Below are 26,922 nucleotides of genomic sequence, written 5' to 3'. Positions count from 1 at the left end.
TGCCCTTGCTGGGAAAGGAAAGAGGCCAGCAGAAAGATAGAAGGTTAGATGAGTTGCCATCTATTCTGTGGTCACAGCATGACACGGACGTAGGGAAAATAAAAACAGCTAGTCCGGTGGAAATAAGGCTGAAAAGGGGAGCAATTCCACCCCGGAGACCACAATACCCTCTAAGACCAGAAGCGGAAGAGGGAATAGCATCGACAGTTGCTTGAAATAGGAGTGCTTAAAAGAACAAACAGTCCATGCAATACCCCGTTGCTGCCGGTTTTAAAAGCAGATAAATCTAAGTGGAGATTGGTGCATGATTTGCGAGCAGTAAATGATGTGGTAGAGGACTAGCCAGCGGTAGTCCCCAACCCAGACACGCTTTTGACTAATGTTCCACCAGGAGCAAGTTACTTTTCAGCGATTGATTTGTGTTCGGCTTTCTTCAGCATTCCTCTAGCCCACCAGTGTCAGTATCTGTTTGCATTTACTTACAGAGGTGCTCAGTATACCTATACCAGAATGCCGCAAGAATTTAAACATTCACCACATGTTTTTAATCAGATGTTGAAGGCAGACCTAGAGGGCGTACCATTGGAAAGTACATTGTTACAGTATGTGGATGACCTGTTGATTTGCTCCCACAGCGAGGAACAGTGTGAGCAGGACACTATAACTCTGTTAGAGAAGCTGGCGCACGGAGGACATAAAGTATCCAAAAAGAAACTGCAATTTTGCACGCAGCAAGTGGAATACTTAGGCAGGGTAATATCCAAGGGAGTGAAGGCGATAGCGCCAGATCAGATTGAGGCAATAACGAAGGCCCCCAAACCCCAGACTGTAGGGCAGATGATGACGTTTTTGGGAATGGCAGGGTACAGCTCAGATTGGATAGGAGAATATGCTGAGATTGTGGCACCTTTGAGAAAGATAATGAAAGAAGCAGGACATACAAATTTGAAGAACAGCTTACAGTGGAATGGAGAGGCGGAGATAGCTTTCAATACTATTAAGCAGGAATTGCAGTCAGCACCAGCATTAGCTTTGCCTGACTACGAGAAAGTTTTTTATTTGTATGTATCCAACCGACTGGAGGATCATGTTACAGCAGTTCTAACACAGGAGACAGGTACAGGAAAAGCAAAGCAGCCGACAGCAGTACGAGACTAGATGAGGTGGCTCAGGGGTACCCACCCTGTTATCAGGGATTGGCGGCGCTGTACTATGCATATGAAAAGGCATCATCTGTAACCCTGGGCTATCCTGTGACTCTGTACACACACCACAAAGTAGCAGAATTGCTGGAAAGAGGGAAATCTGTGTTGACGCCAGCCAGGATAGCAGCGTATCAGATGCTATTGACATTTCCAGACATAACTATACAGAGATGCACTAGCAGTAATATAGCCAATTATGTCCCTTTAGACTATGAAGGAGAACCCCATGATTGTGTAGGGAAGACGATGGCATTTGCCAAATTAAGAACAGATTTACGGTCAGAACTACTAAAGGATGGGACTATGATGGAAATCATGCAGGTTTCTCAGTTGTGCAGCAGGATCAGTCGAGCTATAAGATTATTAGGATGGAGTCCTGTCCCCAACCGTGTTCTGCCCAACTGGCGGAAATCAAAGCCCTGACAGCTGCGTGTGAAATGATGGAAGGGGAGAAAGTAGACATCTATACTGATTCGGTATATGCTCATGCAGTATGCCATTTGTTCGGGGCAGTGTGAAAGCAGAGAGGTTTTAAAAAAGTAGCGGAGATCCCATACAACATTGTCAGCAAATTCTAGACTTAATAAAAGCCATAATGAAACCTAAAGCATTGGCTATAGTAAAATGCCAGGCACATAAAAAAGGAAACAAAGGGAAATCAAGTTGTGGACAAGGCAGCCAGAAAAGCGTCTGGGTGTACATCAGCTGTCATTGCCCCCCAGGTAAGCCTAGCTCCAGAACCTGTGGTAGAGGACCTAATTGAAATACAAGGTAAGGCAACTTTGGCAGAACAGACAATGTGGAGACAAAGGGGGGCCAAGCAGAACCCGGAAGGCTTGTGGAGCACAGAAGACGGGTTGTTGGTAGCGCCCACCCCTCTACTGACGTTTCTGATTTCAGAAACGCATGGGATTGACCATTGTGCAAGGGGGGAAGTGATGAAGAAAATAAAGGATGGTTTTTGGTCACCTCATTTACAGGCTTCAGTGGACTTTGTCTTGTCACAGTGTGAGGTATGCGCACCGAATAATGTTCGAAAGGGAATTACAACCCCAATAGGCCATATTCCTGTACCTGAAGGACCATTTAAACATCTAGTGATCGATTACGTAGACATGATAAAGACAATGAGAGGGAAAGGATACATGCTGGTAGTAATTGATCGATTTAGCAGATGGGTGGAGGCGGTACCTTCAAGAGATCAAGGGGCAAAGACGGTGGTAAAATTTCTGACAAATGAAGTGATCCCAAGGTTTGGTATACCTACAGAAGTTAGCTCAGACAGTGGTTCAGCTTTTATCCAGAAAGTGGTCAAACTGGTTCTACAGGCGCTGAGGACAAAGCAAAGATTTGGATGTGTATACCACCCTCAGTCGCAGCGCATGGTAGAGAGAATTAATGGAACCCTGAAAGCCAAACTAAACAAAATTTGTGCAGACACTAAACTTAATTGGGTCGATGCTTTACCGTTAGCATTGATGAGTTACCGCATGCAAACTAATCGAATGACATGCCTAGCACTGCATGAGATTGCTGCAGGCTGGGAAGCTATCATACCTGTGATAGGGGTAAGCAAAAATGTTGAATGGATAAACTATATATACTATAATCAGCCGAGATTCATCAACTACACCGATGATGCACTGGAGGCCTTGGGGCAACAGCTAGATGCAACTAGCAGGATGGCGTGGCAAAACAGACAGGTACTGGATTGGCTTTTGGCAGAAAAAGGGGGTGTGTGTGTAATGTTTGGAGAACAATGCTGCACTTTCATACCGAACAATACTAGCCCAGAAGGGTCTTTCACCAGAGCAATGAATAAATTAAAGAATCAGCGGACGGAGGTCAAACAGAATGCAGGATTTGAACATCAGTTATTTGATTGGTTAGAAAGTAGACTCGGAGGGTAGGGAGCATGGCTGACTAAAATAGCAATAACTGTTGGTATTGTATTGTTGAGCTGTGCGTTTGTGCTGTGCTGTTTTCCTCCTTGTCTCAAATCTCTTGTAGTGCGTGCTGCAACCAAACAATTTCCGATGCTCGTGTCTATTACTGAAGCAAGCTTAGTGGAGAAAGAAACACAGAAAATGTATTGTTACAGCCTACAACACCTGCAGGATGAACAAGAACAAAACGACAGTGTGGGAGTAGATTGTAAGGGCTTCTGAGTCTTTTTCCCTGTCTCAGGTACAAAGGGACAGGTTTTTGGCTCAGCGGCCCAGGGTAGCAGGGAGAGAATACTTTGAGGGTGCAGAAAATTATAGTTTACCCGAGATTTCGGAATAAATGCTTGAGTTTATTGAGGCTTTTGTGCGCGGACTCTTAGTCTTCTTTCTCTGTATGAGTCCCTCTGGGTCTCAAATAGGGCATATATTGGAGTATAAAAATATTATGGAGTATAAAACTTGTATCATTTGCTGTGTAACTAGTCAGTCTGCTATGCATGTACCCAATTTAGTAGAATGAAGTCTTAGGAATGTAGTAGACAATAGTATGTTAATGAGAGGTAGCTAAAGAAATGTAGATTAGAACATTGCTCAGTTCTGAGTTTATTATTTGCTGTGCATGTACCCAATTTGGTAGGAGACTGAAGTCTTAGGAATGTAGAAGACAATGGTATGTTAATGAGAGGTAGCTAAGAGATGTAGATTAGGACATGATTAAGTCAATTGATAGGAACAATAGGGACATGATGTACGTGTAGTATGTGTGATACGCAACTATAGATCGATTACATATGCTAATACATCTGGACAAATACTATAAAAAAGGCTATGTCCAGAGATCGGTGGGCAATCAGCGACTAGCTCAATGACCGTCTCAGCTTTGAGTTGCAAATTAAAGTTTAACCCTTCCTGAAGAATCTTCTGTGTCTCCTAGTCATTTGTGAGGCACGAGAAACCACAACACATGTACTACATAAATTTCACTTTTGTTATACACCTTGTCCAAACAAACCAATGTTATTTCTGTCTGACACTTACCCTTGCCCGTCACTGTGAATTCCGCTGACCGGTTGCTGCCCACTTCATTGGAAGCCTGACAGATGTACGTCCCGTAATTGGTGTGAGATATTGATAGAAACTGGATGCTGTTACTCCTTTCTGTCCAGACTTGAGTTCCATCTTTGTACCAGGTGTACTCACTGATTGCTGGGTTAGCTGAGGCAGAGTTACAATTGAGGACAACTCTGTCCCCTTCCTTAATATTCTGAGTATCTGTTCGCTCGTTTACTGACAGTGAGATGGTAACATTTCGAGGAGGATCTGAAAACACAGGGAATGAGTTAAATAGAGACAGAGAGAGGTTTACAAAGACCGGGGTGGTGGGGTTGGTGTTTGGTGTAGTGGCCGCAGGGCCATCAGGTGGTGTAGTGGCCAGGTGCGGGGGGGGGGGATCACAGAGACAGGGAGAGGATCACAGAGATGGGAAGGAGTGTAGGGGACAGAGGGGAGGGTTCACAGAGACAGGGAGGGGTGTAGGAGCCGGACGGGGTCACAGAGATGCAGAGAGGTTTAAGAATCAGAGGGAGTTACAGAGACAGGGAGGGGTGTAGGAGCCGGAGGGGGTCACAGAGATGCAGAGGGGTTTAAGAATCAGAGGAAGTTACAGAGACAGGGAGGGGTGTAGGAGCCAGAGGGGGTCACAGAGATGCAGAGGGGTTTAAGAGCCAGAGGGAGTTACAGAGGCAGGGAGGGGTGTAGGGTCTGGAGGGTTTCACAGGGACAGGGAAGGGTGAGACTGAGAGTGTGGATGTTGAAGGGACATTCGGACGATGGGGATGAGAAGTCGAGGTGTTTCTGGTCTTCGGTTACACTCTCTGACTTACTCTTCACATCCAGTGAGATCTCCGTTTCTCGTGTCTCGGATCCAAAGTTGGCCGCACATTTCACTGCCTGGCAGGAATTCTCAGACGTTGGTGTGTACACCACAGTGTGGGAATAAATCCAGTGGTAATCCTGGAAAACCTGGGATTCTTCCCCAGTCACCTGAGGATCGTTGAAACCAGGGAGGTGCCACTCAAACACAGGAGTGTCCTCAGGGCAGTAAGTGTGAACAGAGCAGGTCAGAGATACGGCTTCTCCCTCCACCACTCGCTCAGGTACCTCGATCACCGGTCTCCCTGCACTCCCTGTGGAACAAACCAGCAAACAATGTGTGGCCCTGCAAGGGTTAAAGCAGCTGACATTCCCCACCCACCTCCCCCTCCCTCTCCCCAGTCTCAGAATAGCTGAGTTCAGATCCCACAGCCCAGGAGGGCATTTCCCCACGGTCACAGACAGGGAGGGAGCACTGCCGGAGGGCCAGTGAGGAGGGAGTGCTGCAGGAGGGGCAGTGAGGAGGCAGCGCCATGGGAGGAGCAGTGAGGAGGGAGCGCTGAGGAGGGGCAGTGAGGAGAGGGTACCGCGGGTTGGGTGGTAAGGACAAGTGGAGGTCATTCAAAGATGGAGCAATGGAGGCCAGGACTTCAAAATATGAGAGCAAAGAGGAGACTTTGAATATCACTGGCAGAGAAGATGAATGAAAAACCCAAAGCATTTTATAAGCTCATTTAAAGGCAAGAGAGTAACGAGAGAGAGAGAGAGGAGAATCCAACGAAGGCCAAAGCAGCAACTTGCTCATAGACGTAGGTAAGGGTTGAACACTCGTTGTTTTCTACTGTGGTTTGACCTACTGTGCGCTCAGAGATGTTCTTCTGCACACCACCGTTGTAACACGTGGTTATTTCAGCTCCAGTCAGCGAGAACCAGTCTGGCCACCCTCCTCTGACCTCTCCCATTAACAAAGCGTTTTCACCCACAGAACGGTCGCTCACAGAATGTACTCTGATTGTTTTCACACAATATATACGAATGTTTACGATCTATGTAAACTCTACAGACTCCTGAAAATGAAAATTCCAGCCATTTCTGAAATAATCAAACCACCCCGTCTGGCCCCAACAATCATTCCACGAGCAAAGTCACTGATCACTTTTCTTCCCCATTTTGATGTCTGGTTGAACAACAACTGAACCTCATGACTGTGTCTGAGTGCTTTTATGCAGAGTTGCTGCCACGTGATTGGCCGATTAGATATTTACATTAATGAGCAGGTGCCCCTGATGAAGCGGCCACTGCGTGTGTAAGACCTGACAGAGACTCAGGATAGGTGATGGATGTAGTCAGCGCACTATCTCGATGCACTGATGTGGTGAAATGTCTGGCATCTAAAGCAAAGGTTTTCACTATACCTCGGGGTACGTGTGATAATAGTAGACAAGGAATTCGCAGTGATCCCAAAGTTCTGATTGGATATCAGCAAAGGAAGTCCAGTTGGTAAATTTTCAAAAGACATGAAAATTGTGATATTGTTGAGATAAAGACGCTGAAGTTTGATATTGATCATGGAAGTTAGAACAGTACAGCACAGTACAGCCCGTTTGACCAGTGATATTGTGCCGACCTTTTAACCTACTCCAAGATCAATGTAACCCTTCCCTCTACATAGCTCTCCATTTTCCTTTCATCCCTGTGCCGATCCGAGAGTCTCTCAAATGTCCGGAATGCATCTCTCTCTACCCCCACCCCTGACCATGTGGTACATGTACCCACAACTCCCTGTGTTAAAGCTTACCTCTGACATTCCCCCCTATACTTTTCTAAGTCCTTGTATTAGCCATTTGCACACTGGAGAAAAGTCTCTGCTCTCCTCTCTGTCTGTCTTTATCATCTTATCCGTCTCTGTCGAGTTGCCTCTCATCTTCCTTCACTCCAAAGGGAAAAGGCCCAGCTCACTCAGTCTGTCCTGATAAGACATGCTCTCTGGTCCAGGCAGTATCTGGTAAATCTCCTCTGCACCCTCTCTAAAACTTCCAATTCCTTCCGATATGAGGCAAGCAGAGCTGGGCACAATTGTGGTCTGATTCCAGTTTTATCGAGCTGCAACATTACTTCACAGCTCTGGAACTTCCAAGATCTCTCTGTTACTTCACAATGCTAAGAGTGTTTCCATTGACCCTGTCTGCTGCCTTCAAGTTTGCCCTTCCAGTGGGTAAGCTGGGCAGACAGTGGCAGGTGGAGTTTAATCCAGATAAGTGTGATAGGATGCACTTAGGAGGATTAATTGAGTTTTTTGTCCGATGCACATGACCACATACGGTGGTCCACAGTGTGATGGGCAAATCGACTGGGTGTCCAGCATGTGGAGATAAAAAGCAGGTCTGCTAAGACACAGGCAGACACACCATGGGACACCGAACGAGCTTTGTGCACCCACGTGAAGGTGGGGGTTTTTTGGGAGGATCGATTCGGGGAATCGATCAGTGGCTCACAGTGTGTGAAGGTAAGACCGGTGGGGAACTGTTCGTGTGTCCACCCTCGCCTAGGTGACAGGTCCACCACTGAAGAACGGTCGTACGTGGTCATAGTCGGTGACCATAACAGGACAGGAAGACAATGGAAAGATCAACGGCAACAGCATCACCTCTCTCTCTCTCTCTCCAATGTTACACAAGAATCTACCTCGAACTGAACTGAACTGAACCCTTCACTATCGTAAGACTCTATCCATTTACCCCTAGGCTTGAAAGAGTCTGGTTTTGGTTCCTAGTTCCACCCTTCTGTATATATCATTGCTAACCTGGTTCATACATTTGCATTTTATAGTACTGCATTGCTTAGTTTACTAATAATCACTATTAGTTTACGGTAATACCAGACTCCAACGGGTTTCCCATTTCTGCTGGTTTGGTAACCCGGTCACGGGGTACGTGACAACAGAGAAACTTACTTGCAGCAGACCACAGGCACACTCTCGGCAGCAGTCACAAGAACAGCATAAACTTAACTGAAGTTTCACAAGAAAACACAATTAGAACAAAAACACAAAGTCCATTGCAGTGCAAAGTGGTCCTAGTGTTGCTGTACTGAGGCGGTGATTGTGGTTGTGCCTGTTGGTCCAGGAACCGAATGGTTGAAGGGAAGTAGCTGTTCCTTAACCTGGTGAGATGGGACTTCAGGCTTCTGTACCTCCAGCCTGATCAGAGTTACGAGAAGATGGCACGGCCCAGATGGTGGGGATCTTTGATGGTGGATGTTGCCTTCTTGAGGCAGCACCTCTTGTAGATACTATCGATGATGGGGGGTGATGTGTCGTTACGTATTGGGCTAAGTCCACTACCCCTGGCAGCTTCTCGAATCGCCATACCGGACTGTGGGACTGCAGGCTTCTGTTCCTACACTATAAATAGCTGGATCCTGGGAAATACCAAGGAACAGAGGGACCTCAGTGTACAATCACTGGAATCCCTGAAGGTGCAGGCATGGTTAGTGTAAAGTTTTACATTGTTAACGATCATGGTGTTCCAGTTTCCTCCCACATCCCAAAGATGCAGAGTTTGCAAGCTGAGGACATGCTGCGTCGGCACTGTAATTATTGTGACAATTTCAAGCTCCCCTCGGAAAATCCCTGGACTGTGTTGGTTGTTGATGCAGACAACGTACTTCACTGTATGTTTCGGTGTTACTGATGTACACGTGACAAATAAAGCTAGTCTCAAGCTTTCTTTGGATAAAGTGGTGTGAGAAGGTGAATGGGATCCTTGTCTTCATTAGCTGAGGCATAAAATACAGGAAGCGTGAGGTTACAGTACAACTGTACAACACAGTGGACAGGCCACAGCCTCGGGACCGCGTTCAGTTCTGGTCACCACACTGTAGGAAGGAGGTGACTGCACTGGAGAGGAGATTCCCCAGGACGTTGTCCTGAATGCAGCATTCTCGTGTCAAGGAAAGGTCGGAGGGGCTGTGTCCCTTCTCCCTGGAGTGGGGAAGGATCCTGGGGGGGGGGAAGAATCAAGGTAATTTATGAGGGAAATGGAGATGGTCGGCTGTAGGGAGGTTTTCCTCATAACGAATGTTACTAAATCTAGAGGCACAGGCGAGGGGAAGAAGGGGGGTATATGAGGAGGGCAGTTTTTACTGCAATGGTTTGGGGAATGCTGGGATGTAGAATTGGGAGCGATACACACTCTCACAGCACTGATGAATTATCCAAAGGACCACCTGAACGGCCAGAGAAGGGGCACAGAAAGGGAGATGGGGTTGAGAGCGATAATAAATCAGCCATGATGGAATGGTGGAGCAGATGTGATGGGCTGAATGGCCTGGTTCTGCTTCTATGCCTTATGGCCTTGTGGATCGAATGCTGAGATACGGAGTTGTTGTATCTGGGCCGGTAGGGACCCAATGGGCCGATAGACCCGTTCCCGTGTTGTACAACTCTGGGACTCGACCAGATGGGTTAGGGGGTGGGGAAGGAGAAGGGATAGTGGAGGAGTGAGTGGGAGAGAGAGGACAGTTGATACTGGGCTGAACATTAAATTATTAACTCACTAGATACCAGGAGTGTGAAACCGATTGGATCCGACCATTTACCAGCCGATGCTTCCATCCGGAAATAATACTTCCCACTATCGGATTCTTTTAAATTCCCGATCTTCAATGAACAGTTTTCACTCTGCATGTTTCCCAGGAACTCGACCCGTCCTGTATAATTCCCGCTGATCCCACTTGAAGTGTGATATACTGGAGTCCCTTTGTAATTCTGGTCTTTGAACCAGATTCCAGCGTCCGTCGGGTATCTCCTTCTGAATCCAGGAATGTGGAACAGGCAGGGGATGATCACACAGGACCCTTCCCGGGCACGGAGTGAGAGGGGGGTCCACACTGCCCAGTTATTACTCCCTGAAAAGAACCAAGACTCATTGTGGGACATCAAAACCAGAAAACCCACACCCCCAAAACTAGACGGCGATGAGAGAACAGGGGGAGGATTCATCTTGGGGTGGGACCACATCCCATCAGGGAGGTGGATGAGTGTAGGGGCCAGATGGAGGTCACAGAGATGGGAGAGGTGTAGGGGCCAGAGAGGGTCACAGAGACTGTGAGTGGTGTAAAGGCTGGAGGGGACTACAGGGAAGGGGAGCGGTGTGAGTGGCAGAGGAGTTACAGGAACAGGGTCGGGTCTAAAGGTGTAACACAGATGGGGGAAATGGAAGGGCTGGAGGGGGTCACAGAGACTGGGAGATGTGTAGGGGTTGGGAAGGGTCACAGAGATGGAGAGGGTTGATAGGGACTGGAGGGAATTACAGAGACCAGGAGAAGTGTAGGAGCTGGATGGGGTTTCAGAGACAGAGTGGTTTGTAGGGGTTGGAGAGGGGTACTGTAAAATGCAGGAGTGTTGTGGCTGGAGAAGGTTAGAGAGGCCAGATGAGTTTACAGAGGTGGGAAGGGTATAGGGGCCAGAGGGAAGGTAACAGAGATGGGAAGGGTGGGGGGCCAGGAGGGGGTGTTTACAGAGATGGGGAGGGCTGTAGGGGACAGAGGTGGAACAGGTCACAGAGATGGGGAGGGGTGTAGGGATCAGAGGGGAGGTCACAGAGACGAGGAGGGGTGCAGTGGCTGAAGGGGGTCACAGAGATGAGGAGGGGAGTAGGGGCCAGGGGAGGGGGTTACAGAGTCAGGGAGAGATGTTGGGGCTGGGGGTTGCGTGTTAGAGTCAGGGAGGGGTGTAAGGTCCATATGGGGTTACAGAGACAGTGAGGGTGTAGGGACAGGAGTGGGGTCACAGAGATGGGGAGGGTGTAGGGACCAGAATTGGGTCACAGAGATGGGAGGGGTGTCGGTGATAGACAGTGTTGTCCAGTGCAGGATGCTGAGTGAACGGATGATGGTTGAATGGGAGGGTTCGGGTCAGGTCACGGGGCAGCTGACTGATGAATATAACATGGCCGAAGGTCGAGGAGCCATCGATACAAACCATACACCGGCAGTTTAGTTCTCTCAGAGGCGGCTTTTCCTACTGAATTGATGGCTTCACACCCGTACTCCGTGTCTTCATAAGCTCTGTAGATCTGATATGTTCGACCTGATGTCTGGGAACTTGCACTATTTGACTGATACCATCTGTATCCTGTTACTGGAGGGTTACTGTCCCCGGCCACACACTCCAATGTGACAGAGTCATGGGAACCGATGGTCTTGAAGGGAGAGAGGGTGAGGTGAGCAAACCTGGGAGCATCTGTGCAACCAAAAGAGCCAAACGTCAGAGAAAGGGTTTATCCTCCACAGAGCAGAGGAGCACAGTGTGACTCTCCCAGGGTGCTCCCTGCTCACCACCCCTCCCACAACGTTCCCTCCTCACCGCCCCTCCCACAACGTTCCCTCCTCATCACCCCTCCCACAACGTTCCCTCCTCACCACCCCTCCCACAGTGCTCCCTGCTCACCGCCCCTCCCACAACGTTCCCTCCTCACCACCCTCCCACAACGTTCCCTCCCACAACGTTCTCTCCTCACCACCCCCCCACAGTGCTCCCTCCTCACCACCCCTCCCACAGCACTCCTTTCTCTAAAACTCCCCAAGTGCTACCTCCTCCCTGCTCCTCCAATAGTATTCATTCCTCACCGTCCCTCCAATAATGTTCCCTTCTCACTGTTCCCCCCATAGCGTTCCCTCTTCACCGCCCCTCCTCACCCCCTTCGCAAAGAGCTCCCTCCTCATTGCCCCTTCCAGAGCACTCCCTCAGTATCCATCTCATAACACCCCACTGACTCTCTTGCAATGCCCCCTCCCACCACGCTGTCTCCTGACCACCCCTCCCACTGTGCTCAGTCTGTGGTCTGGAGTCTGACCCTGACCCTCCTCACTCTGACATGAGGTGATGGGTCTCACTGAGCCGAGCCTGCTGTCTGTTTCTGTGACACTCAGCAGCTCCCAATACTCACACTTCACGTTTAAGGTGATGGTTTGGGACGGAGGTTTTCCCAGTGAGGACGAATGCTCACAGCTCAGCGTCCTGCCGTGGTCCCGGTAGGAAGCGACAAATCTCAGAGAGAGGCTGGTTGACTCGACGTTCAGGTCCGTGCTCTGAGCTTCTGTTGAAGGTTGTTCAGCCAATCCGTCTGCACCCGTCCATGTCAGGTGACCTGGGCAGCCGTATCTCACAGAGCAAGTTAACGTCACCGCCCCTCCCTCGGTGATCTCCTCGGGTGTGGAAATCATTGGCAAGTTGGACACAACTGAGAAAGAGAGAGTGGATTAATCAGTGTGAACAGTTTGTGTAATTGCAGTCGACCCCAGTGTGCTTTACCCCAGGGATTTGGAAATGGGAATATGTACAGTGCTCCCAGTGAGGCTCAACACAGGAATATGGAGACTGGCACCGTGCGCAGAGTTTCCGGTGCGGACCAACTCTAGGATAAGGACACTGAAACTGCCTGGTGTGTCTGGTATGGGTCTGACCCAGGGATATGGAGACCGGAATTGTGCACGGTGTGGGTCTGACCCAGGGACACGGAGACTGGAACTGTGCATGGTGCTCCCGGTGTGGGTCTGACCCAGGGATATGAGAATGGAACTGTGCACGGTGCTCCCGGTGTGGGTCTGACCCAGGGATATGAGACTGGAGCTGTGCACGGTGCTCCCGGTGTGGGTCTTACCCAGGGATACGGAGACTGGAACTGTGCACGGTGCTCCCCGTGTGGGTCTGACCCAGGGATACGGAGACTGGAACTGTGCACGGTGCTCCCGGTGTGGGTCTGACCCAGGGATACGGAGACTGGAACTGTGCACGGTGCTCCCGGTGTGGGTCTGACCCAGGGATACGGAGACTGGAACTGTGCACGGTGCTCCCGGTGTGGGTCTGACCCAGGGACACGGAGACTGGAACTGTGCACGGTGCTCCCGGTGTGGGTCTGACCCAGGGATACGGAGACAGGAACTGTGCACGGTGCTCCCGTTGTGGGTCTGACCCAGGGATACACAGACTGGAACTGTGCACGGTGCTCCCGTTGTGGGTCTGACCCAGGGATACGGAGACTGGAACTGTGCACGGTGCTCCCGTTGTGGGTCTGACCCAGGGATACACAGACTGGAACTGTGCACGGTGCTCCCGTTGTGGGTCTGACCCAGGGATACGGAGACTGGAACTGTGCACGGTGCTCCCGGTGTGGGTCTGACCCAGGGATACACAGACTGGAACTGTGCACGGTGCTCCCGTTGTGGGTCTGACCCAGGGATACGGAGACTGGAACTGTGCACGGTGCTCCCGTTGTGGGTCTGACCCAGGAATACACAGACTGGAACTGTGCACAGTGCTCCCGGTGTGGGTCTGACCCAGGGACACGGAGACTGGAACTGTGCACAGTGCACTCAATCTGAATCGCAGGTCAGAGCATCAGTAAAGGAAGAGCCAGGTCGGGTCTTCAGGACAGGAAGACAAGGAATCTGTTCTGCCTGTGATTGGTTCCGAACAGCATCAGATCCAGTCTGTGGACATACCTGATACATTTACCAGGACTCCATTTCGTCCAGAAAACTTCTCACCACTGCTGTCCTCCATTCTGAAGTAGTACCGGCCCACATCCCTACGGGTCACATTAGTAATAGTTAACATGCAGTCTTTCTCAGTTTCCCACTGTGGGTAGAGGCGAGCTCTCTGCTGGAACTGAGGGTCTGATTGCCTTTTGGAGTTGATGACAAGGGTCCCATGAGTCTTGTTGTCTTTCAACCACTTCACCTCAGTGAGCGGATGGCTTGCTGGATGATCGAAGCTGCAGGGGATCCGCACACAGGAACCGTCCGAGGCCATGATGTTCTGTGGTGTTCGGACATTCCACCATGAGTAGACAACTCCTGTCGAGACAACAACTCTCCTTCAGTCAGTGGAACAGGCCCTTCGGTCCACAATGTTGTACCGACCATTTAACATACTCAGAGATTATTATAAACCTCCCTCCCTCCCTCCCTCCCTCCCATATAACCCTCCATTTTCCCTTCATCTTTGTGCCTGTATACGTGTCTCTGAAATACCCCTGAAGAATCTCCCTCTTCCACCACCCCTGGCAGTGACTTCCACACACCCTTCACTGCCTGTGTACAAAACCTGAATTTCCCCTATATTCTCCTCCAAGCACTTTGTAATTAATCTCTCTCATATCAGCCAAATAAAAAAATACTGAGGACACAAGTAGTAGAATTCTTAAAAGTGAGTCTGTAGGTTGTAGAATCAGATCAGAGTTATACTGAGTTCATATATCCACGCCAGTTTGGGAGCCTAATGGTGTGGGGCATCCTTTCTCAATCTTTCTGCCCTGGAGAAACCCTTTGAAGTAATCTTCAGGTCTCAGGGAAGACTTGTGTAAAAATTATTATATCTGCAGCTCATGGGGCACCTTCAACTGAAATGAGACGATTTCTGTCCTTGCTCTTGATGCTTGTTAAACAAGAAAATGCTCATTCACATACATAAGAAATTGAAAACTGCAGCAAAATTTTCATTCAAAATCTGGTAAGACCTGGTAAATCTGGTAAGTCCCTCTGTCCCAGGATACTGACGGACGTTTACCGCTGTACCATTGAGAGCATACTCACCAGCTGCATCTCAGTGTGGTATGGCAATTGTCCCAAAGCACTCCAGCGTGTGGTGAAAACTGCCCAGCGGATTATCAGCACCCGATTGCCCACCATTGAGAACATCTACCATAAACGCTGCCTGGGCAGAGCAAAAAGCATTATCGAGGATGCATCTCACCCTAACCATGGACTTCTTACTCTCCTCCCATCTGGTAGGAACTACAGGAGCCTCCGCTCCCGCACCAGCAGGCACAGGAAGAGCTTCTTCCCTGAGGCTGTGACCCTGCTGAACCTCACATCACAGCGCTAAGCAGTATTGCACCCATATTGGACTGTCTCAGTACTTTTATATTTGTGAGCTGTAGCACTTACATATATTCACAGTTATTTTTAAATTAACACTATTCTTTCCATTTCTGGTTAGATGCTAACTGCATTTCATTTGTCTTTGTATCTGTACTTGGCCCAATGACAATAAAGTTGAATCTAATCTAATCTAAAATTTTCATTGCTTTCCTATGAATGGCAGGATACTCTTTCATAGAAATCCAGAACTTGTCCAGGGGCAGGTCAGTAAATCTCATCTTGAGTACATGATCAGAGTGCAGCTCACAAAGTTCCTCCTCTTCTCTCAGAGTCAAATTCTCTGGCTGAGCGGAAGATTCAGAGAAAGGGTCCTTCACCCAGTCATACACTTGTGTTGCAGGAAAAATGCTGTTCAATTTTGTTCTACAGTTCTTCCAGGTAGTTTACAATCGGACTCGAGACTTTCTGATATCCTTCCTCACTCTCAAGACTAAGCAGTGGAAACATTTCAAGATTTCTTTTTGTAACATGATTTTTCCAAAGATTTAGTTTCCTTTTAAATCCAAGAATCTGGTCACTTGAAGTCAAAACATTTTCTCTGAGGCCTTGCAGAGACCTGTTCAACTGGTTCATATGATGAAATATGTCTGCTAAGTAGGCTAGTTTCTGCAGCCGTTCTTCATCTTCAAAGCACTCATCAAAACCTGGCCTACTATCTTTCAGACATTTGGGCATCATTATGCCAAATGGTTTCACAAAATTATCAGAGTGTAATTATCAGCCTTTATATAAAAAAATTAAGGAAGATGTGGCAAGATGAAAACTGATTCCTTTTTTCAGTCTCAGCTCAAGGATTGAGTCTATTAAAATGAATATACTGCCCAGACTGTTCTATCTCTTTCAGACCCGACCATAGAGATGAATCAAAATCAATTCAATGAATGGAACAAGATGCTATCAAGGTATATTTGGCAGGGTAAAAGGCCCAGAGTTCATCTCAAAACTTTGCAATTAGCAAGGGAAAAGGGGGGGGGGGATGGGGCTTGCCTTCTCTTAGAGATTATTATTTTGCAGCACAGTTGAGAGCTGTGATATGTTGGTGCAACCCATCATATGACGCTCAATGGAAAAACATTGAGGAGCGGGTACTTCCCATCCCTATACAAGCAATTTTGGCCGATAACAACCAGCAAAGGTACATAAATACTATTGATAAACCATGGGTGAAATTGACTCTTAAAATATGGAGAACTACTAGAAACGAATATAATCTAGAGGGAGATATTGCAATTCTTAAATGGTGTGCATATGACTCTGATTTTACACCAAATACATCGGATGCTAGATTTAAGGACTGGACAGCTAAAGGAATAACAGTTCTTTGCAGCATAATGAAAGAAGGAACACTGTTCAGTTTTGAAATGCTTAAAGAGAAACACTTATTAGAAAAACAAGATTTTTATCAGTATTTACAGATGCGACAATATGTTAAAAAGATGCTTAAAAATGTAACCAAGGCAAATACATGCTTGATAGAGCTCTTTAGAAAAGCATATCATTCAGGTAATGGTAGTAGAATAATTTCAAGCATGTATAAGGGGTTGTCAAATTTTAAAACAGATTCAACTTCATACATTAAAACAAAATGGGAGAAGGAAGGAGGGATAATTATATCTGAGGAAGAATGGACGACAATATGGAGATATCAATGGAAGTGTACCAGTTCACAGAAATGGAGGAAGTTTGGATGGAAAAACTTGATAAGATATTTTATTACACCTTCTCAGAAATCCCATTATGATAGTAACCTCCCTGTTAAATAGAGATAAATATTTAATGAATATGCTGTTGGTGGCTGGTAAAAAGACTCTTACTAGGAAATGGTTATCACAGGAGAGCCCAACTTTAAATACATGGATGGAAATTACAATGGACATTTACAAAATGGAGAAGATAACAGCATCTGTTAATAAGCTGGAACAATTTGATACATACTGGGAAAAATGGTTTAACTACATAATGCCTCATAGGCCTGATTTTATTCTCACAAATCAATGAATCTGTTGTAAAAAAAAAATCACTCCCTACTTGCATATAGTTCTTTCCTTTTGCTTGTTTTTTTCTTTCCACTCTTTTCTATAAGTGTATACCTCATATAAATACTTTGTGGAGATTTGTGATATATGATATATATGTACAATGTCTGAAATGTATCTTATGGAAATGTTTGTTTGATGAACTTCAATAAAAAATAAATTACTAAAAAAAAAGTACTCCTGCAATTCAGCTTTCAACCACCGTCCGTGTGTAGCAGGAGATTGGAGTGGTCTTTGTCCAGGTTTCCACACAGTTTTTTAAACATTCTCGAGTGAGCTGGTCTTTGTTTAATAAAGTTAACCATTTTTGTAGCACCATTCGAACTCTTTTCATTTTCAAGTGTGTTTGACATCAATCCTCTGTGCATAGAGAGCAGTGTTGTGACAACGTCAGGATTTTCTTTTTTCACAAGAGAAACGAAACCTCTCATGGAGCCGACCGTTGATGGGGCACCATCAGTGTAGCTGCCAGCACGGTTCCTCCAAGAAAGACCTTTTGTTTCCAGATACGAAGATAAAACATTAAATATATCTTGGCCTTTGCTTGTTTTGGGCTATTCTTTGCAACAGAATAAGATTTCACCTTCATTTACAAATCTTAGAAATACTACAGCATAACATTTATTGGTGAAATCTGTTGACTCATCAACCTGCATAAAGAAGTTGCTGTTCTTCAGTTTATCGCACAAAACCTCTTCAGCATCATGTGGCATGTCATCAATACATTGCCTTATCGTTCTGTTTGAGAGTGAAACCTTTTCAATGTCGTGTACTGCACATTTTCCTAGCATTTCACCGAGTATAATCTTACATGCTGGCATTATTAGGTTCTTACCAACTGTGTGACTTTTCATTTTTCTGGGTGATAAGTTCCAGTACTAAATTCTTTGCTTCCTGAGTCGTTTACTGACTGCGACTTTATTAACAAAAGCTTTACTCTGTTTTGAGATTCCAATTGCCATGTAAATTAATCAATGCTTTTACATTTCATCTGGCTGTGATTTGTAGTTAAGTATCTTTTCAATTTTGCTGGAACCGTTGCTGCATTTGTTAGTTGTTTGCTGCAGACTGGACACAATCGAATAGGGCAACCTGGATCACCAATCCATGTAAAACCCATTGGTCAGTAGCTTTCACTGTACAGACAGACTTTTTGTTTCCATTGTTGCACTAGTGCAGTGAAATGTCTCAGAGGATTGTAATTCTTCATCATTAGCCTTGTCAGGATTGTCCGTGGGCCTCTGCCTAGAATACTCTTCTTCCATCTCATACCTCCACTTCAAAAATCACCACAATGGACCTTCAGACATGCCCGTACCACACAGAGGTTAATAAAATACCCCTGTGTATTTCACACTTGGAGAGGCAGACATCACAGCCCAAGTTGTGCAAGTCCATTCAATGCTCAGAAAACACACTTCATGCTCCTCGTAAGCCGACCGTCCTCCCCTCCAGACTCAACCAAATAAACACAGTCCCACTACACACTGCACTGAGTGACCTCTAATGAGATTGCTAACGGTGTTGTGCAAAGTTAAAAAAACTGTTTATTTTTAATCACGATCTCTGGTGGAACCCCTAGTGACCTAGCGGAACCCCGGTTGAGAAACCGTGGTATACGGCAATAACTCTTCCTCAGTCTGGTTTTTTGTCACTGGAGGCTCCTGTGCCAAACCACTTTTGCAGAAAAATTTGCCAAAAACCTATCATGGTGATGGAAAGACCATGATCGCCTACGTCATCCGACACGACACATGACAAATGAACAAAGGCTCCTGTACCTCCTACTACATGGTAGTAGCAGGAAGAGAACAAGGCCTGGATGCTGGGGATGGTGGATGGTGGAGGCTGTTTTCTTGTGCCAGGGCTCCATGTACATGTGCTCAGTGATGAGGAGGGCTTTTCCTGTGATGGACCGGGCTGGATCTATGCCAGGCCCTGACATAATTACTCATCCACTGTGCATCTACAGAAGTTTGTCAAAGTTTTAAATGAAATTCCAATCTACACAAACTTCTACGAAAGTAGAGGTGCTGTCGTGTCTCCTTTGTGATGACATTACGTGCTGGTCCCAGGACAGACCCTCCAAAATGGTATCGCTGAGAAATTCAAAGTTACTGATCCTCTCTACTTCTGATCTTCAAATGAGGACGGGTTCATGGACCTGCGGTTTACTCCTCCTGTAGTCAATAACCAGCTCGTTGGTTTTTCTGACGTTGAGCTGGTTGTGGCACCATTCGACCAGCTTTTCGGTCTCCAGCTTATCTGTCGATTCATCACGACCTTTGATTCAGCCGGCGACAGCGGTGTTGTCAGCACTGGAGCTGACATGATGGACTGAGCTGTCCACAACTCTCTGCCGTTTCTTGTCACGGGCAGGTCAGTTGCCGTTCAAAGCCATGAAGCCTGGCTTGCTGTGCTGCATTGATTAAAAATTGGTGAGGGTCACTGGAGGCTTGCTGAATTTCTTAAGCCACCAGAGGAATTTGGTCAGGTATGCAGAGTTCCTCAGGAGAGGGAAAGGGAGGTGGTTAGAGAATGGGGCAGATCCCAAAGGCACAGTCTACTGAAGTAAAACTGTCATATAGACCTTGGAGAAATAACATCAGAGGCATTGTGAATACTCAGCAGGCAGACAGTCAATATTTCAGATCAAAGACTCTTCATCAGACGAGAGGGAGGGCAGAGGGGAGGGGGAGAGAGGGAGAGGATGAATAGGGGGTATGACTGAAGTGGGAGGGAAGGAGGGAAAGAGGTGGAGAGAAAAGGGAATAGGGGAAGAGGGAGTAGAGAGGGGGAGTGGGAGAGGCAAGGGAAGGGAGTGAGGGTGAATGCGGAGGAACTGTGACAGTGTCAGGAAAGTGCAGTGCTGGTGAACAATAACGTACAAGATTGTAGTGATGTGGAGTGGGAAGTCAAAGCACACCACATGCCTTCGTTAGTTGTACGCCCTGAGTTCCAAAGTCAGGAAGTTATGCTGCAGATTTACAAAACTTTGTCTGGGCTGTAACTGAGTAATGAATTCAGCCCTGGTCACTCCATTCCAGGAAGAATGTGGCGAATCTGGAGAGAGTACAGAAGACACTCGCCAGGATGCTGCCTGGATTAGAGGGCAGGAGCTGGAAGGAGTCTGACAAACCTGGGTTGTTTTCTTGGGAACGTCAGAAGCTCAGAGATCTGGGCATTAATAAGATTATGAAAGGCAGAGGTAGAGTAGACAGAGTCTTTTCCCAGGGTAGAAATGTCAAATACAAGGAGGCATTGCTTTCAGGAGAGAGGGGAACGCTCAAAGGAGATGTGTGGAAAGGGATTTTACACAGAGAGTGGTGGGTGCGTGGAATGTGCTGCCGCGGTGCTGGTGGAGACGGATGTGATAGAGGTTGTGAAGGGGCTGTTACATATGGACATGAATGCAAAATAGAACAGTACAGTACAACAACAGGCCCTTCGGCCCTCAAGGTTGTGCTGAAACAAACAGATGTGCAGGGAATGGAAGCAGGTGGACATCACAGGCAGATGGGTTCAGTATCATTGACACCAGGGTTAGCACAGACTCAATGGGCTGAAGGGTCTGTTCCTGTACTGTACTGTGCTGTGTTCTGCATCATTCTAGGCTACAAGACATCAGTTTAATCACAGCTGGATAACCCAGTCCAGTTCTGGGCATCTCACTTGAGGAATCATGCAAAGACTTTGGAGAACATGTGAAAATATTTCACGTTTCCCCTCACTCACTGTGCTCTTTAATACCCACTCCCCTCTTCCTATGCCCTTTAATATTCTCTCTGCATTACTCAATACCCACTCTTTGCTCTCTCTGGTACACTTTAATACCCACTCTCCCCTCAGTAACTGCACCCTTTAATTTCCACTCTCCCCTCAGTAATTGCACCCTTTAATTCTCACTCTGCCCTCAGTAACTGCACCCTTTAATTCCCACTCTGCCCTCAGTAACTGCACCCTTTAATACCCACTCTCCCCCAGTAACTACACCTTTTAATACCCACTTTCCCCTCAGTAACTACACCTTTTAATACCCACTTTCCCCTCAGTAACTGCACCCTTTAATACCCACTCTGCCCTCAGTAACTGCACACTTTACTTCCCATTCTCCCCTGTAACTGCACCCTTTAATACCCACTCTGCCCTCAGTAACTGCACCTTTTAATACCCACTCTCCCCTCAGTAACTGCACCCTTTAATACCCACTCTGCCCTCAGTAACTGCACACTTTACTTCCCATTCTCCCCTGTAACTGCACCCTTTAATACCCACTCTACCCCAGTAACTGCACCCTTTAATACCCACTCTGCCCTCAGTAACTGCACACTTTACTTCCCATTCTCCCCTGTAACTGCACCCTTTAATACCCACTCTACCCCAGTAACTGCACCCTTTAATACCCACTCTGCCCTCAGTAACTGCACACTTTACTTCCCATTCTCCCCTGTAACTGCACCCTTTAATACCCACTCTACCCCAGTAACTGCACCCTTTAATACCCACTCTCCCCCAATAATTGCACTCTTTAATTCCCACTGTCTACTCACTCCCTTTGACCCATAATACCCCCTCACATCCCAGCCTCTTTAATCCCCACTCTCCTTTCACTCTCTGTACCCTGTAATGCTATCCCAGTCCTCTCCCCTTCTCCAGCTCTGCCTCTCCATATTGAAAACTTTTGCCTCCTTCAGCAAACTCCAGTTGCCCCTTGGATGTACCTACCCTGGGGGATGCTGAGGAGCATCAATAGGACGGTTTTCATCATCATTCTGAAGCATCTGCAATTGAAAACAAGACAGGAATTATTGACAAAGGGTGTCTGATTCACCTCAGAATCCACTCCGGCAGCCCCACCCCTCCAGCCCAGAACCTTGCGATCACTCAGTGTCAGGACGGAGGGAACTAGGATTTGGAAACTCTTTACTCCGAGATTTGGAAATCTTCAGAATTCCCTGGTGCAGAGAGCAGGGAATCTCAGTGCCTGGCAGTGTGGGACTGACAGGTTGCAGGGGATGAAGTTAACGGGAATGTGGTCGGAGATGGGGTTTGGTGTTTCCAGGAACTGAATCATTGTGACTTGCCCAGGAGTATAACCTTTCTCTCTGGGGTAGTGATAGGGTGGTGAGGTGGGGGGGGGTGTGTAAGATCCTACGAGCACGATCGGTGGTGTGAGCTGGTGAGGAGGGGATTTCACCCTGGGTTATCCGGGCTCGGATTCACCACACTCTCACCAATCGCACTAACTGCGGCTGGTATCACGTCCCCATCTGTTGAAATGCAGGGCACGCTGGACATGATATGGGCTGATTATGACATCCAGCCCAATTCCAGAGGAGAGGGAGAAAGGGAGGAGGGATAGGAAGAGAGTAGGGGTGAAAAGAAGGAGAGAAGGAGATAAAGAGAGAAAATGAGAGAGGGAAGGGGAAGAGTGAGAGAGAAAGAGAGATGGGGAAAGTCAGAGAAAGTGAGATAGAGAGAAAGAGGAAGTGTAAAGGGTGGGAGAGAGAAGATGGGGAGAGAGCCAGACTGGGTAGAGTAGAGAAGAGTTGGGAGAGAGAGGAACAAACTGTGGAGGAAGTGAGAACGTGAGGAGAGAGAGGAGAGGAAGGGGAGGGAGATGCTGGGAGAGAATGAAACTGGGAAGAAGGGGTAAAAATGGTGAGGGAGAAAAGTAGGGAGTGGGGCAAGAGAGCAGCGAGAGGGAAGGGAGGAAGGAGTGGCTAATGGAGCGGACAGAAGGGGCAGAGAGAGAGAGAGACAGGAACAGAAAGGAAAGGGTGGAAAGACAGGGGAGATGGGAGAGAGGGGATTGAGGTAGGTGAGGAAATGGGAGAGGGGAAGGGAGCGAGGGAAAGAGGGGAGTACAGAATAGAGAGGATTTAGTAAGATGGAGAGGGAGTTAGACCACAGGGAGTGAGGAATGTAAGGAGAGGGTTAGGGAAAATGGAGGTTGAGGTGAATGAGATGGTCTATCCCACCTCACCCCCATCGTCTCCTACCCGTCTCCATACTTTCACTACTCCATTTTTCTCTTGTTGTAACCTCTCTTCTCCCTCCTCTCTATCTCCTCTCCCTTCACCTCCTCCACTCAAAGCTCTTTCTCTGTCCCCTCTTTCTCCTCCTCTCTCTACCTCTACCAACAATCTCCCCTCCCAAACTCCTGATCCCCCTCACTTGCTCCCTCCACACTGTCTGTCTCTCTCCATCCAATGTAATTCTACAAACTTCCTCCCCCCGCCTCTTCCCCCATCTTCCCCATCCCCACTTCTCCACTAGTCTTAATCACCACTCTCTGCCTGTTCCCTCTCCTTCCCCTCCATCTCCCTCTCTCTCGTCCTCCCTTGCCTCTCCCTGCACCCTCTCAGAGGATGTGCTGGAACCAGACACGGTGAGAGGCAGAGATTCTGCGGAGAGCAGTGAAGCCCTGGAATTCTCTGCCCGGGGAGGCACAAGGGCAGGGGCTCCCTATCGTTTCTGAGCCATTAACCAAGGAGTCCATTGACCCCAGGTTGGGAACGCCTGCACTGCAGGCTCAGTCACTAAAGTACAAGGTTCAAAGTATATTTATTATCAAAGTTTATATACAACCTCGAGGTTTGTCTCTTACAGGCAGCCACTAAACAAAGAAAGCCAACAGAGCCCATTAAAAGAAGATCACTACCAAACACCCAATGTTTGAAAACTAGAGCAAATCGTTCAGACAATAAACGGTCAGGAAATAACATTCAGAAATAAAGTTCACAAAGTGAGTTCAGAGTGACAAGGCCAGTCATCTCTGCAGCCGGTTCAGGAGCCCGTTAGCTGCAGGCCACAGCCCTACTTCAGCACAGAGATGAGAAAGGCTTGTTGAATTGCAAGCTGAAGCCATTGGACATATTTAAAGCTGAGGCTGATAGATTCTTGATTCGTCAGGGCTTGGAGGGATATGCAGAGAAGGCAGAGAGGGAAATGGATCAGCCGCGATGAAATGACAGAGCAGACTTGATGGGCCAAATGGCCTACTTCTGTGCCTACAGTTTATGGCCCACTCTCAGCTTAAACCTGTGCCTCTAGGTTTAGACTCCCCTACCCTGTGGAAAACACCCCTCACGGTTTTATTAAACTCTATAAGGTCACCCCTCTGTCTTCTTCACTTGAGGGGAAACAGTCCCAGCCTGTCCAACCCGGCCCGATAACTCAAGCCCTCCACTCACAATACTCCACGTGTGGTCTCACCATCGTCTTGTACAGTTCTAAGCTGACGTCCCAGACCCTGCACTCAGTGTCCTAAATGATGAAGGTCAGTGTGCCAGACACCTTCCAGAGCTCTAGCTATGTGTGTCCGTTTTCAGGGAACCATGTAGCTGTACCACAAGGTCCCTCTGTTCTACGACACTCCACAAGGCCCTGGTGTTCACTGTGCTCTGACTTAACTTCCTGGTAACATCCTCATAAACCTTTCTTGTCCCCTCTGACCTTAAAGACAGGGTGGGGGTTTCTGGAAGCCCCCAGATCAGAGGGCCTTGAACACATAAAACCCTTGCACTTGTGTGCTTGAGGAAGATGGATTGACAGGGGGTACAAAAAAGGAGGCCATTTACCCCTTTGAGCCCCCTACCCCATTCACCCTCAGCACCACTCCATCACCCGCTCCCCACTGAAGTTAACTCCTGAACATGTCTGTTTGGAACAGGTGACACCTTGTTTCAAGGCAGTCCCCACCTTGAAGAAAAACCCTCCCCATTTGTGAAGAACGACACGTTTCAACGAGGTCTCCACTCATTGGTTTGGAATAGCATGACTCTTTAACATCTCTTAACACCTGCAGGAAGGTGATGGGCAGAATGGCCTCTTCCCATGCCATTGAGCCTTATTATCCCTAATCTGTATGTCTTTGGAGTGTGGGAGGAATGAAACACCTGGAGAAAACTTACAAGGTCACGGGGAGAGCGGACAAACTCCTCACAGACAGCAGTGAGAATTGAATCCTCGCTGCTGGTGCTGTGAAGCCTCACACTAACCACTACCGTGCTCGCCTAGTTTGCACGGAGTTTTTTGATTTAATCGCCCTAAAAGCACTCTTCAGATGGAACTTTCGGCAGTTTGCAGGGTGTGTAGTGTCCACCTGAATTTTCCTGCCTTCTTCTTTGTCCTGGACACATACAGGCCCCACGGTGATGGTAGACAGCAGCTAATGTCACTTTCTGCTGACCAGGAGAACCCTGCACCAACTCCATGCACACATTTGCAGAACTAGTGTCTGCTGTATCTCCTTCACCATCTTAGTTCTGTAATCTATTTATAAAACCAGCATCCTGTCAGCTTCTTAACCACTTTCTCTGCCACTTTCGGCAAACCTTACACACTGAACCTCCCCTCCTCGCTCTCCCAAACCTCTCAGTTTCAGTTTACATTAGCCTTCCTTTCAACTGCATCTCCCTCCATCACCATCCTCGCCACGGTTAGATGCACCACCCTGTTCGGAGAGGGTCCAGAGGATGTTCATAAGAATGATTCTGGCAAGAGATTCTGAAAGGGTTAACGCACGAGGCACTATTGATGGCTCTGGGCCTGTAAGCTCTGGAGTTTCGAAGACTGAGGGGGTGATCTCAAGACCGAACATTGAAAGGCGTAGACAGTGTGATCGTGAAGAGGGTATCTCCCATAGTGGGAGAGTCTGGGCCAGAACGCACAGCCTCAGAATAGAAGGACAGAACTGAGGAGCAATTTCTTTAGCTAGAGAGTGGTAAATCTGGCCTCGGGTGGCTGTGATAGCCAAGACTTTGATTATATAACCAAGATAATGAGAGCCGTAGGTGGGGTAGACAGTACCCTTTATCACAAGTGAACTGGGCCTCTCCTGTGCTGCACTGATCTACGTTCTGGTTTCTGAGAGGGCAGTGGGGAGAGGTGAGAGAAGGAAGTTTAGAGAGGATCTGAGGGCAATTATTTTACACAGGCAGCGAGGCTGATAGCTGGACTGGGCTGCAAGAGGAGGTGGTGAAACACAGAGGTGTTTGAAAGTTTAACATAAATTTATTACCCGAGTACGTATTTGTCACCATAAGCTACCCTGAGATTCATTTTCCGGCGGCAAAAGAAAGTGTAAATAAATACAATAGAATCAGTGGAAAACTACGCACAAAGTCATTCAAACAACCAGTGTATAAAACAGGACAAACTGTGCATACAACAAAACTATTAACAATAAATAATTAACTAATAAAACCCCCTTCCCTTCCTTCTCTTCCTCCTCCCTCCCCTCTCCCCCACCTTCCCTTGTTCTCTTATCCCCTCTGTCTCTCCCTCCCTCTCTCTTTGCCCCTCTTTGACAGAGGTACCCTCAGGCACCCCCTCACATCTGCGACTGCAGCCCGAGGGCTTCTCCGGAAAAGAGAGAGAATGAGGGAGAGCAGAGAGTGAGAGAATGAGAGACACAGGAGGGAAGAGAACAGAGGAGGCAGAGACTATGGGGCATAGAGAGAGTGGAAGGGAGGAATGGAAACAAAGGGGCAGAGAGAGGCGAGTGAGAATGAGGGAGGGAGGAAGAGTGAGTGAGATAAAGAGATGGGGAGAGGGTGGTGAGGGAGGGGAGAAGCTGGGAGGAAAGAGGGGAGAGGTGTAGGAGGAGTGGGGCAGAGGGTGGGGGGAGTGAAAGGGGAGAGGGAGGGGAGCTGGGCTGGAAGGGGAATGTGGTAGAGGATGGGGAAATGTGTGAAATGTGTTGGGAGAGGGAAAGTGGGGACATAGGGTGGGTAGAGCACATGCATGGAGGAGGGACAGTGCAGGGGTAGAGAGGGAGTGAAGAGGGTGTTGAGGAGACACTGCACAGAGGAGGTCAGGTGGTGGGGTGGGGGAGAGAGAGAACAGGGCTAGAGAGGGAGGAGAGAGTGTGGGGGGAACATTTGGTTGGTGGGGGTGAGGTAGATTTATCTG

At 47.8% G+C, this 26,922-nt stretch overlaps 2 protein-coding genes across 4 annotated transcripts in view; both read right to left on the bottom strand.

The window, feature by feature from the left end:
- Positions 1 to 26,922, bottom strand: part of LOC132385387 (high affinity cGMP-specific 3',5'-cyclic phosphodiesterase 9A-like) — a 266,175-nt gene that overhangs the window by 162,006 nt on the left and 77,247 nt on the right. The gene's annotated exons all lie outside the window — the stretch shown is intronic.
- LOC132385383 (B-cell receptor CD22-like) overlaps positions 1 to 26,922 on the bottom strand; it is a 77,179-nt gene that overhangs the window by 46,450 nt on the left and 3,807 nt on the right. For all 3 annotated transcript variants that reach the window (XR_009509173.1, XM_059957420.1, XM_059957419.1), the window contains exons 2-8: positions 21,730 to 21,785; positions 13,529 to 13,882; positions 11,974 to 12,267; positions 11,007 to 11,267; positions 9,581 to 9,931; positions 5,035 to 5,337; positions 4,190 to 4,471 (exon numbers count right to left, since the gene is read on the bottom strand). Coding sequence is in view for 2 of the 3 variants with exons in the window: in XM_059957420.1 (XP_059813403.1) it covers positions 4,190 to 4,471; positions 5,035 to 5,337; positions 9,581 to 9,931; positions 11,007 to 11,267; positions 11,974 to 12,267; positions 13,529 to 13,882; positions 21,730 to 21,775 (1,891 nt within the window). In the remaining variant the exon portion in view is untranslated. The remainder of the gene's footprint in view (positions 1 to 4,189; positions 4,472 to 5,034; positions 5,338 to 9,580; positions 9,932 to 11,006; positions 11,268 to 11,973; positions 12,268 to 13,528; positions 13,883 to 21,729; positions 21,786 to 26,922) is intronic.

This window comes from Hypanus sabinus, assembly GCF_030144855.1.
Source record: "Hypanus sabinus isolate sHypSab1 chromosome 1 unlocalized genomic scaffold, sHypSab1.hap1 SUPER_1_unloc_14, whole genome shotgun sequence".
NCBI classification, from domain to species: Eukaryota; Metazoa; Chordata; class Chondrichthyes; order Myliobatiformes; family Dasyatidae; genus Hypanus; species Hypanus sabinus.
Note: the sequence above shows the minus strand (reverse complement) of the source record. Positions and strands in the feature narration are given on the sequence as shown.